At 38.2% G+C, this 12,324-nt stretch overlaps 1 protein-coding gene across 2 annotated transcripts in view; it reads left to right on the top strand.

Moving 5' to 3' along the window:
- PROM1 (prominin 1) overlaps nt 1-12,324 on the top strand; it is a 54,004-nt gene that overhangs the window by 16,274 nt on the left and 25,406 nt on the right. The window contains exons 2-5 of one of the 2 annotated variants that reach the window (XM_062493401.1): nt 570-628; nt 3,521-3,547; nt 5,065-5,270; nt 11,664-11,784. In XM_062493401.1, coding sequence (XP_062349385.1) covers nt 570-628; nt 3,521-3,547; nt 5,065-5,270; nt 11,664-11,784 — 413 coding nt within the window. The remainder of the gene's footprint in view (nt 1-569; nt 629-3,520; nt 3,548-5,064; nt 5,271-11,663; nt 11,785-12,324) is intronic. The other variant, XM_062493400.1, reaches the window with a different exon arrangement.

Below are 12,324 nucleotides of genomic sequence, written 5' to 3'. Positions count from 1 at the left end.
GGTGTTACATACTGTTTATCCAGAGATCTAAAAAGAAAATACAAAAATAAAAAAGGGGGAAAGGATTGGGATAATGTTGGCAAGATAAGGGTCTTCTTTATACCCTTCAGTCAAAAAGTCATCATTAGCATGCTTGTTTTGCGCATTATGTATCTAATGCTGTGTGTGTGTACGTATGTATATTTATGTTTGTATGTACTTGGCATGTATGTACATGAAGCAAAGCTGATACCCAAAACATTGTCCAAGCAATTGATACACATGTGATGAACTTTCAGTAATTTTATGGTATGGAGGAAGACCTCAGAAAAACCTTCACTGTATTTCGGTAGCAGCTGGTTAACTGACAGACAACCTGGCTATATTCCTCTGAGCTCTTAAAACACACAGTTGATTAGACATGCTGTTACTAGACAGATTTATGGGGACACTTACATGCTTCCTGTGCTGTTGATTTCTGTTCATAATTTCATCTTGCCAACCTAACACTAGAATTCATACTATTCTCTTTCCTCTGCTTTTTATAATTATGTTGTTTAAAACTGTGGAATATTCTTGCTTATTTTCAGATCTCATCAGAAAACTAGCACAGCAGCAGTTTGGAAATACACAGGGCGATTATCAAAAGGTAAACTGTTTATGTGTATCTGCATAAAATAATGAAAATTATGACTTTGAAATTCAGTTTTTTTTTCTAAACCAGTAATTAGTATTTTAAAACTGTATGAACAGAATACAAATATGATTTTTAAAATAATAAGTATGATGTTTTCATGAAAAATGTGAGACCAATTATAAAGAAAATTCCACAAGCCACTGTAAAGAAACTACTCATAGTTAAGGATGACTTAAAAATTCCAACTATAATCGGATTGTGGCACAAAGATTGAGAACTCTTTGTATGGAAAAATACTGGGTTTATTTCAAAAAACTTAGGGAGAACCATTACTACTTAACTGTCATGTAAGCTTCAGCTACTTTTAAAAAGCTGAATTAATATTATAAATATACTATTTATATATTAGCAAGAAGATGGAATGGAACTGAGCATCTGAATTTTAGGCTGTTCTGGAGCACAGCGTTTCACATTCATATCAGGAGTTGAGTTTCTGCAGTAGGAATTGAACTGTGCCCAGGCAGTGGACAAGTTACTTCATATGAGCTATTTGCTTCTGGTCCCCACAGTGTGGTGTACCCAGCAGGAGGATGAGTGTGGTGCTTGCACACAGACACTGAGCTATTGCTGTGACTAGGACTACCTTACTGGTGCTTCCATGTCTTCCCAACAGCAAGACTGTTTCTCCAGTAGCTTGATAAGCTCTGCATGACATCGTGGTGTGTGGGTTTTGTTGTTATGCTGCATCAAGTGACTCTTGCTGGTCTCATCTGCTTGGAGGAACTCTCTATAGAGTAGTGCATCAGAAATTGTTCCTGTATACCCAGGGAAGAATGTAAGAGTAGGGCTTGGATGACAGAGTCTTGGGACAAAACTGTTAGAACTTGGGTGGTATCCCTGACCACAAGCAGAGTATTTAGTAACTAGTACATAACTCATGAGAAATCTGAGACTAGCCCTGTGTAGGGAATATGATTATAGGGTGGCAGATAAAATATTGGGATGCTTAAGAAGCAGAACAGATACAGGGCATTCATTAGTCCAAATTCTGACCTGAATACAGGGCAAAACCTTGAAACAAATTTGGAAAACGAAAATATATCAGAACAAGTAGACTGTGCTTCAGAAAATGGAAACATCAGTGAGAGTCAGCTGTGAAGCAGCCAGCATGGCTGTAGATGTGCCCCTGGAAGAATTTCCAACGGAGACAGGGAAGTGTGAATGTTGCTGAAGGGTGTGAATAAGTAGTTAGAAATGTTTGCCTGTGGTTTTGAACACTCAAATTCAAGGAGAATGAATTCAGACTAGGATAAGTTCAGAAAGTGCCCATTACGGTGGTCTGGGAAACCTGTTGATGTTCAGACAAAACTGGAAGAGTTTGCTTAGTTTAGGATAAGATTGATAAGGGGTGTGGTTACTCTTTTATAATACATATGGAGAGGAAGCACTAGGAAGAAGGTTCTGCTTCTTGGGCAAAATATATAGTGCTAGCACAGAAGCATGGCGGCCAACAAGGACATGTGAGAAGACTTGCTCACCAAGAACTGAGAACAGCCCTTCAGTAGCAGGAATGAGAAATCTGCTTCTCCTATTTGTCCTGTTAAATTTCTGCTGTCGTTCTTTTGTATAATCTTTTTAAACCTGTTTATAGAATGTATTAGTGACCCAGGAGGCCTTTCCCCCTTCTGTGCTGTGTGTCCTAGTGTTCCCACTTGGACTGTAACCATGAACATCTCCCTGTGCCCTGCCAGGGCAGCAGTCTGCCAGGTCAGCCCAGCAGCTGAGCCGTGCCTGCTCAGGGGAGCCAGCTTGCTGCTGCTGCCATTGCTTTGCTTCTGCTGGGAGGCTGCATTCTTGAAACGTTCAAAATCATACTTGGTACCAGATAATTAAGGGAGGGGAACTATTAGTCATCCTTCCATTGATACAGAAGAAAATATGTTAATAAGTTCAAAATATGACTTTGAACCTTTTAAGCAGTACTGTACAGTAGAAGTTTTTAAAGGATATGTGTGATGCTGATAAATCGCTAAAACTTGAACATTTCTGATTTTCACACCTCAGACTTTGGGCTGAGGGGTCTTGCCATCTTTAGCTTGTCTGCTTTACTTCCACTTAGGAGAAAGGGGAAAGCACTGTCAGCTGTGAATTTGGCAGGCAGAGATGAAGAGGAAAATACAATAAATTAATTTTCCATCGTGGAAACAAAGGGGAAATTGGGTTCTTTTGAAATTCTGTCATTGAATATTTAGTTTTCAGTGTTCTTCTGGTTTTACAGATTAGAAAATAGGTAAGCACTGTTAAATAGATTTCTTCAGTTTCTTTTCAGTGCCTTTTCTTTTTTTCTTTTGAATAACTTAAATTGAACCTCTACATGGTTAATTAAAAGTGAGGGTGAATTTTGTATGTAGTGTGTTAAGATCCCACGGCTGCTTCTGGAGCTACTAAAATAAAATAAGAGCTGAGAAGAAAAAGTTAGTCAAGAATATCATATCAGTTATGACAGGTGGAATTCATGAAGAAATCACCGAATTGCAAAGTAATGCTATCCCTGACCTTCTGCAAGATATATTGGGAATTCTATGAAATAGGTGTTCAGTGTAGAAGTAACTGGTCTGTCATTGTTTTAAGATGAAAGCATTTATTGGACAAATCCTAGATTCCTTTCATTCACCAAGGAAACCAGAAAATAGCTGCTATGTATTTTATTGTAAATATTTTTCCATAATTATTTAATGGTGCTTCTGTGTGTTATTTTTACTTTAGTGGCTTGTTTGTTATTGTTTCTGTGTTGTTAATTGTTGTGGTCTAGTCATGGTTAATTATTCATTATTCACGGGATTTTCTTTTTGTGCATGCTGCCTGTGTATTATACACGTTCTCCATTTGTTTTGACTTCCACAGCCAGAAAATGTTGTCCTGACTCTTCAGGTAATGTCTTATGGTAGATGTACAGCTTTGAAAAGAAACTAACCATGTCTGCACTGCTCCTGTTAAAATATCCATAACCATTTTTAATGTTACTTTAAATACTGTTTTCCCATCTAACCTATCCTAAAATAATGTATGCTGTCATATAATTTTTGAACTATTCAGTTATATAGAAAAGAAAATAGTGATTATTTTGCAAAATACAGCCAAATTCTTCTTTCAAGCATTAGTTCATATTCTTCAGAAGGAAGCACAGGTTTTAACAAGCAGTTAATTATAATTAAAAGAGTGGTTTTCATCCTAGAATTGGTAATCAGGGCAGAAATTTGCAACTCTGCTAATGGTGGTAGTTGCTGTATTTGGCTCGGTTGGTAATTAGGGACTCTGAGGAGGGGCATCAGCAAGGCTGGAACTAGAGCATGATTGATATCTTGTGAGAAATTGTAACTTATTTTACAGGACAGTTATGCAGCCTCAATTTCATCCTTTTGCTGCCAAGCTGCCCTTGTGCTGATGGATCTGTAAAAGAGAAAAGGACTCAAAGTACTGGTGTGAGAATTAGTTCTCCTAAAACTGGGAAAGGAAAGGAGAAAAGAGATTTATCAGGGAAGAAGGACTCCTGGGTCATGCCCACACTGTGCTATCTTTGTGCACAGACACCTCCCTGGTCCAATTTTGGCTGAGTTGTGTTTTCAGCAGAGGGAAACAGCATGGCCAGCTCACAGTGTGTCCCCTGGGAGCCACACTGCCTCCTGTAGAGCCCTGCCAGGGCTGCCTGGCCCAGCTTCTTGTTCCCAGGGCTGTTGCATTGTGAAAGCAAGTCAGGGTATTGCATTGCATCGTTACCTTTCACTCCTGCCAGCATCCTTGTGGTTGCTGCTGCTTTGCTGTTTGGCAGCAGAATAAATGTCTTTACCTGAGAGATCCGAAAATCTGTCTGCTTCTTCGTGTTTTCCAGTCCCTAAGCACTTTTAAATTCAGTACTTTGGAGTAACCCTAGCCATTGTAGTCGATCATCCAGTGAAATACTTCCTTTTGGGGTTCAGATAAAATTTTCTACTCTTACCTGAAAAAAAAGGAGAAAAAGTGAAGCCTCCATTTCCTCCTGATGAAGTGTTCCTCTAGTTAGCCTTGCTGACATTTGTGGAGCGTTTTTGGAAACAGATGTGAGAAACAGTCGATATGTGGTCTGGGAATTCAAATACATTCATTTTTAACCTGTTTCCATTGCACTGATTCACATTTATTTCTTGTGAACCTACTTCTCTCTTAGCACTCACTGTTGTAGTTTGCCTAGCTGATGCTTTAGTGAAATAATTATTAGCTATCAGTATCTACAATGTTATGTATCTTTTTGTTAGAAAAGTTGTCAATTATTGACAAAATATGCCAGGTCCATAACCTCAGTAACTTAGTAGATGCTTTAGTATGTAGTTTGATTTTTAATTATTTGCTCTATATTGATTGTAGTTACTGTGTGATATCTTCTATTACCACTATTTTTGTCTGAATTACAGGCCATCTACTATGAAATCGGTTTTATAGTCTCCGCAGCCTTGGGATTGCTATTTATTTTGTTACTGCCTCTTGTGGGACTTTGCTTCTGTATGTGTCGTTGCTGTGACAACTGTGGTGGGGAAATGCATCAAAGACAGAAGAAAAATGCTGACTGTCAGAGGAGCTGTTTTGCAACATTTCTTTTTGTTGCATCTTTAATAATAAGGCAAGTGTGATAAAAAGAAAAATATGAACCTTGGTATAGCACTTACTTTGCAGTGTCATATGACAAATAATATTACCATATTAGCCTACAGGTGCCGAAATTATTTTATTAGACTAAGTGCTATTATTGCTTATTAAAGAAAATGTAACTGCATTATAAAAGATTCTGCCACTGTTGCTATCCACAGGTCATTATGTACTTACTTAAGCAGAATGTAGGTATGAAACAAACAAAAATTTTATGTTTCTGTTGGGCAAAAGACATTTTTGCCAGTCTCAAAACAGCAGTTGCAGAATTTTACATTACACTTATGAACATGGGAGACCGTGTCCTGTGTTCAGTCCCTGTGTTCAGAACCTGAGATATCACATACTGCTTTGTTCCTGGCAGTGTTGTAGTGGTGAAAAAAAGCAAGTAAGTTCCTTCAGTATTTGCTGTACTCCAAATATTTATACTAGTTCAAAACAATGGGTTTTCTTCTGGATCCTGTGTTGTTTAAACCATGCATGCAGTCCCTGTAAATCCTGGAGTTTGGAGATATTTTTGCACTGTTGGTGCTACGAGTATACTCCTGTGCTGGGTGTGTAATGGGTGATGAGGAACTACAATCAAGACTTCTTCCCAGTTTCAAAATAGGTTATTTGCTTTCAGGCTTTCTGTTTTCCTTTAACTTCTTAATGTTTTCACCTACCTACTATCCTTATTTTGTGATTCTGTTAAAGAAGAAAAAAGTGTTTTGATCTATACAGTATGACTGTTCAGTCATATGGAATGTACTTTGTCACTTCACTGTAATAAAAATGATTTTTTTTTTCCTATTGTCATGACAAATGGTGACCTTGCTTATGCTCAAATAGAGGACAGGCTTATATCAGATATGAGAACATGCTCTTTTCTCCAGACATCACTAACAAACATGACCCTCAAGAATTTGAAGACTCAAAAACCAAATGGTGTAGGGTGATAGGTGCATCCCTGCCATGATGACAAGAATAAAGTTCTTTATGGTTCAAGTGTACCTTGAAGACAGTAAGTTATTAAATTACCTCTCAGCATGTCAAAACTGGAGGTAGGTCACAGAGTTGGCCAGCTGTCTTTCCACCACATTGCAGGACACTCTGTTGCAGGATGCTGCTTTGTGGCTATAATGGCTGGAGAATGTTGCCTGTTAATAGAGAAATTAAGATTGTCCCCCTTGTTGGTCTTAAATTGTGCATTTGTTGCCAGCTATCCATGTGGGATTAAGCATACCCACCACAGGCAAATGCTTCTTCCCAGGTCATGACTGGCAAATCAGTGATCCCTAGTAATATGCTTTCTAGAACTAAGGAAATTGCATCTTTAATTTCTCCTTCCCCTTCCCCTCCCTTTTTGTTTTCCTGAGACATCATGATGTATCTGATGCTTGCCCTAAGTGGGGGTTGTTGCCTGAAATCATTGTGCACCTTGAGTGGAGATAATCTTGTATGAGGACTCCCTGGTTAAGTCTCTGACACTGTGAGTGATGTGCAAGGCAAGATAGAACTTTACAAGGCTAATATTACTGGTCCCAGACTGACTGAGGGCTCAAGTCTCCAGTATGCTCTGAACAAAGAGATTCTCCTGCCCTTCTTGGATCTTCTTTAACAAGGGACGAGAAGATGCCATGCCTGGATCCATTTAAGCTCATGTCGGGTTGCTTACTGCTGTGCTGTGACACAAAAGGACAGTCTTACTGGTAGCCATTGCCCCAACAAAAATTACTGGAGGGAGTCTGAGGTTTACGCAAAACTGCTTCTACATGTCTTGTACTGTGCTCAAAAAGTATCCTTGTGACTGATTTGTGGAAACTTTATTACCTGCTTTTCCCTAAAGTTCCTATGCAATTTTAGCTTAGATGGAAGATTTACCTGTAATTCTTCCCAAAAATCACACTTCTCAAAGACTGTGCTAGACTGAGTATGTAAGCTGTGACAATAACCAGAAGAGTTTAGTCCTGTGCGAACATAATGCTTATGGCTACTTGCAAACAGAGCCAAAAGAGTGAAAACTTGAATGATCTCCTTCAATACAGGGTTGCATCAAGATGTGCAATGAAATTACTAAGGCAGGTCCTGTCATTGTTTGGGTATAATTTCAAGTTCATGCAGCATGGGAGGCCTTCTTTGGGAATAGGTCTCCCAAACCCTTGCCGAGTGACTGGAATGCCACAGACTCCTTCAACCTGAGGTGTGCTGCTTCAGAAGATGCATTTTGTAAGGCTGGCATCCCACAGAGTACCCTGAACCTACACCTCAGCTAGTGGAGCTTTGCTTTAAAGGCACTCCTGTAGAATGTACACATAGACAGCTGGTCTAGGAAGGATTCCTAAGGGGTGGACTTCTTCAGGATTACCATCTAAGTGTATGATCTCCACCTTTTCCCTCTCTTGCAGTACCAGACATTCTGGGATTCTCTAATTGAGCCTTTTTTTTTTTTTTTTCCAGTCTTTGATATGGAAAAATGGTTTCAAACTGTCTTTGCTTGGCTGGGAAAGACAGGTTAAATACACAGTGGAGAGTATTGGTATTGGACAGACTCTGTGGAGCTTGCAATGGACTGTGTGTGTAGGCAACAGCTCTAGAAAACTCTAGTAACATGGGGATGGGTTTTGTTGTGTGTCAGGATGCAAGTTCACACTGACATATATGTGCTGTTAATGCAGATTTTAGAATATTTCAGACAGCAGATTTTAATCACAATGAACATTTCTTCTCACTTTTACACTGATGTAGTGCTCTGAATTAGAATGGGGTTTTAGTGTCAGCTTACTGGAGTGATATGTAAATGAAATGTAAGTTTGGGCTTTTTTCTTTCAATTAAAATAAGGCTCCAACTAGATCTGCTTTCTGCAGGTGTGGCTTAAGGTGGGAAGTAAACTTTCCTTGAGGAGTAGTACAATTAAGAAATCAGAAAACCTGTGATAATACATGCAATTTTTTATCTTAATAGGCCTTTAGGGTGTCATTTTTCAGTACATGCACTTTCTGTCTGAAATATTTCTTTACAGATTGAGTCAAAAATACATGCATGTTTTTGGTAGTTCACAGCTTTTATACATGAATGTTTCCCTACAAAGTAGTATTCTATTGCTAGAGAGTAGAGGATGTAGAAATAATCTAGCAAATACATAGCAAAGTGGATTTGATATTCTAGACTTGCCATTGCAATTGCATGCTTTTCTTCAAATGTAAACCAAAAGTTTAGGGACAGAGACATGCTATTATGTCTTACTGTCTAGTCATCTGCAAGCTTAGGCAAACATATTTTCTCTGGGAAAGAAATGTAATTTCATTAATTCTTGTACATTATAAAGGCAAGGGAAGAACGTTTGTTTTTTAAGAAAGCATATATTGCAATACCAAATTTGCTGGTGATAGAAAATGTCCTGATTATTGCATAGAAGACCACATAGTCAGTTTTCTATGTCTCCAAGAGAGCTTGTGTTATAACCTCTCTTTTGAAGTAATGAATGTTAGGGAAAGCCAAGTCTTGAGGAAGTAACTGGTGTTTGGCATCTTGGCAAGTACCTCATCAGGCTTCACATTTCTCCTCTTGACTTGGTAGGATTGGTAATACATGTTGTTCAGAACCTGTAAGTCAATAGTATCTGGAAGAGTTGGTGGAAAAGTTGATACAGAAATCTCTATCCCATTATTTTCTTAAATTCATTATCTGGTAGCAAGGAAGGGGCTATTCTTTCAATATGTAAATGAGCTCAGGGTCTCTATTTTGTGACTTGAAATTTTCTGAAAACTCAGGTAAAGGAAAAGCTTGGGTTCCCCCTGCAACTGGTTTAGTAACATTTATATGCATCTGTAAAACCTGACAAGAAACTTGAGGGTGGAATATTGGACAGTTGAACAATTGTCAAAATTATTTTCTTAACATGTTGCAGAAGTGGCATATAATTTTTTTATTCCTGCTTTATGACTTTCTCCTCCTAGCTGCTTACTGAATGTTGACTCAAGGCTCAGGTACATAATAAATAGATCTTTCCTCTCATGTTGCGTGTTTGTTTAGTTACATTCAGAGTATAGTCACCCACTTGTTCTGAGTACCTTGGCTGCTTGAAGTATCTCCACTATCTTGTTTCCTCCCACTCCTTCCATTTAGGAAGCTGAAGAGAAAGATGGTTGTACTGCGATCTTACAAAGTACTGGTTTTTTAGCTTCCAATTGACCTTTCATATCTCTGAGCATGGAATTGAAAGAACATAAAAATGCTATCTGTCTAAAGAATGAGGATGTGGTTGTAAACTCTGAACCTCAGAGCAATGTACACGTTTGCTTTTCCTGATAGCTTGAAATAATTTGTCTTCTGATTAACAAAGAACAGCTAAAAATATTTGGATAGCAATGGCCATCACAGTAAGAGTAAAAAGAAATAATATATTGCCTATGTCCAAAACTAAATTGTTGGCTATGCTTGTTGTAGAATTATAGAATGGTTCGAATTAAAAGTTACCCAGTTCCTTGGTATTTAGGCATTCTGAGTTCTCATTCCTTGCGTGGTGGCTGATACTGGTGTCTGCTTGAGTGTTGGTCGCAACAATGGCAATAAAACTATGGCATTTGCTGCAGGTTAAGTAGGGTAAATGTGTGTGTCCCTTTGTTCCTTAGTGACTTCCAGGAGGTTAATTAACAGCCAGTTTTAAAGACATAGCTGTGTAATTTTGGGTAGAGAAGCAGCCTGTTTATGTCCATCTCTGTCATCCTGTCGTGAATATTTTTGGATATCGAGAAAAATGTTAGTAGATGAATCCTCATAGTTCTGACCTGTAGCAAATAGTTTTGCCATTTCTCCCTGTGACCTGCTTTGAAATTAAAATTTTCCTTCAGAGAGTATTTTTCAGAGCAACAAATTCTTGTACATGTGATCAGTTTTATGAGAACAAGCCTTTACATCATTTGGAAAAGCTAAAGTAGGAAAAGCAAAATAAAGATGAAGGTTTGGTATTGATTGAGTGAAGGAGATGAGCATTATAAATCAGGGTGTTTGGCCCTGTCTTGCCAGGATACACAGGTCATGTTATTTTAGGTACCTCTTACCTCTCCGTCATTTCATTTATGTGGCTGTATTATGGCTTCATTTGAATACATATTCTTTGGAGCAAGAGTTATACTTACCATGTATCTCTTTCCCCATAGAGAGCCTTGATTAGGTTTTCTTTAAGTCTTATTTAAAAATACTAGTATTTAAGTCCAGCTTGACACCCCAGCTTAGAAGGTTGATAGTCGGGCAAGGGTGCAGTCCCATTTGTGTTAGTGATTTTCTTCTCCTGTGTTTGGGTGCCCATAATGGCCTTTCAGGTACTGCCTCTCTAGTACTGAGCTGTTGAATTGCAATACAAAGTAAGAGACTTAACAAAGGTGCCAACCAGGAATTGCCTGTAATGAACCTGGCTGTGGCCTCAAGGCAGTGTCTGTCTGCCCTTTGGGCATGAATCCTGCCTGTGGTGAGGGCATCTCACGTTTCTACTGGTTAAATCTCAGAGTTAGTGCTTAGCCCATGAGATGGGTTTGTAGTCAGCCTGGTTTTGAGGCTATTACCACTCTGGCGGTTACTCTTGACTTTTCTGGTACTTGTCTGCAAGGTTAGCTGTTGTGAATGTGAGATGTTTAAAAGTCATCCTTCTGTTTAAGTCTGTTTTACACCTAAGCTAAAAAAAAGCTAAGGTTCATGTATGATAAATCTTTGAAGTCTCTCATGGGACCTTTAATTGCCTTTTAGCATACTGTTTGTGTAGATCTATGCCATAATTTACAGCAAGGAGTGATCGAATAGAAAATAATCATCAGCAGTGCTGACAAGAAATGTGACTCCCTTCCCACCTTTCGTTTTGGTATCAGGAAATGCATATTATTTTAGCATTAATGGGGGATATTTTTGTGCTTTTGAATGATCCATGCAATTATGTAAATAAATTGTGTTATGAATAAATCTTACTGAAGTTATCAGATGAAAAATATTCCTTTTCACAGTTAAGTGGCAAGCATTTGCTTGTAGCTGTGTCCAGGTTAATGCTACTTGCAAAAGAGCCTAATGTTTCTAAGTCTCATACAATTTACTTAGGTTATACACGTTTTCTGACTGTACCCATGCAAATGGATTAGTAGTTGTACATTAATAACTTCAGAAGACTTTGGGGTAACATTGCTTTTCCTTTCTTTTCTTTTAATTAGTAGTACAATATTGGCCCTTTTGGCTCAGTCTTATAGTCTGCCTCATGGTGTGTGTGAGAACCTGTCGCAGTTTATGGAGACCTTTTTCTTTTGATAATATTGACCTTTTTTGGCTATAGTTTTTTAATTCTGTCTTACGTTAGAATGTGCACTTACATTAACAAAAACCTGTTATCTATATTTTTTGTAGCGTTGGAGTGCTCTGTGCATATGCTGCCAACCAGCATTTAACTAACCAAGTCCGAGGAGCAAAGAAACTGGTTAACAGTAATTTTAAAGATCTGAAAATTTTCCTTAACGACACTCCAGCGGTAAAGAATTTTATTTTTTTTTTAATGGGGAATGAGGGTGGGAGGGAAGAGGTCTTAGTAAGAAATATTGCAGAAAATAATTACAGTATTTTGTTCGTTCTTTGTATGTCAGTCTCACTGAGTAGAATAAATGGTGCAAGTTAACATATTTTCACACAGTAGTAAGTGATTGGGAGTTATCCTGGTGCGCCAGGATTCCTTGAACAAGTTGTGAGCTGTACCTTGGGAGTATGCTGCCTGTAGGCCCTTTTCCTCCTACTGAACTAGTATAGATCACAAGCAGAAAATAAATGATTTGGGAAAAAATGTTTTAAGATGAAAGCATTAAAAAAAATATGACTTGAAAACTTGGATTCCTTGTTGCTCTTTCCTATTTCCTTGTATTTTGGGCATACTTCTATGGGTTCTGGGACAGAGCTACAATAACTTTTTTTCCAGAAATATTTTGGTTTTCTGTAAACCAGAGTCACACTGTACCATACTGAACAGGAAAGATTCTTATCTTTCAAGTTTTTCATCGAGTTCCATAAGCAGTCCTTT

This window comes from Cinclus cinclus, chromosome 5 (assembly GCF_963662255.1).
Source record: "Cinclus cinclus chromosome 5, bCinCin1.1, whole genome shotgun sequence".
In the NCBI taxonomy this organism is placed as follows: domain Eukaryota; kingdom Metazoa; phylum Chordata; class Aves; order Passeriformes; family Cinclidae; genus Cinclus; species Cinclus cinclus.
This window is presented reverse-complemented; position numbering and strand designations above follow the sequence as displayed.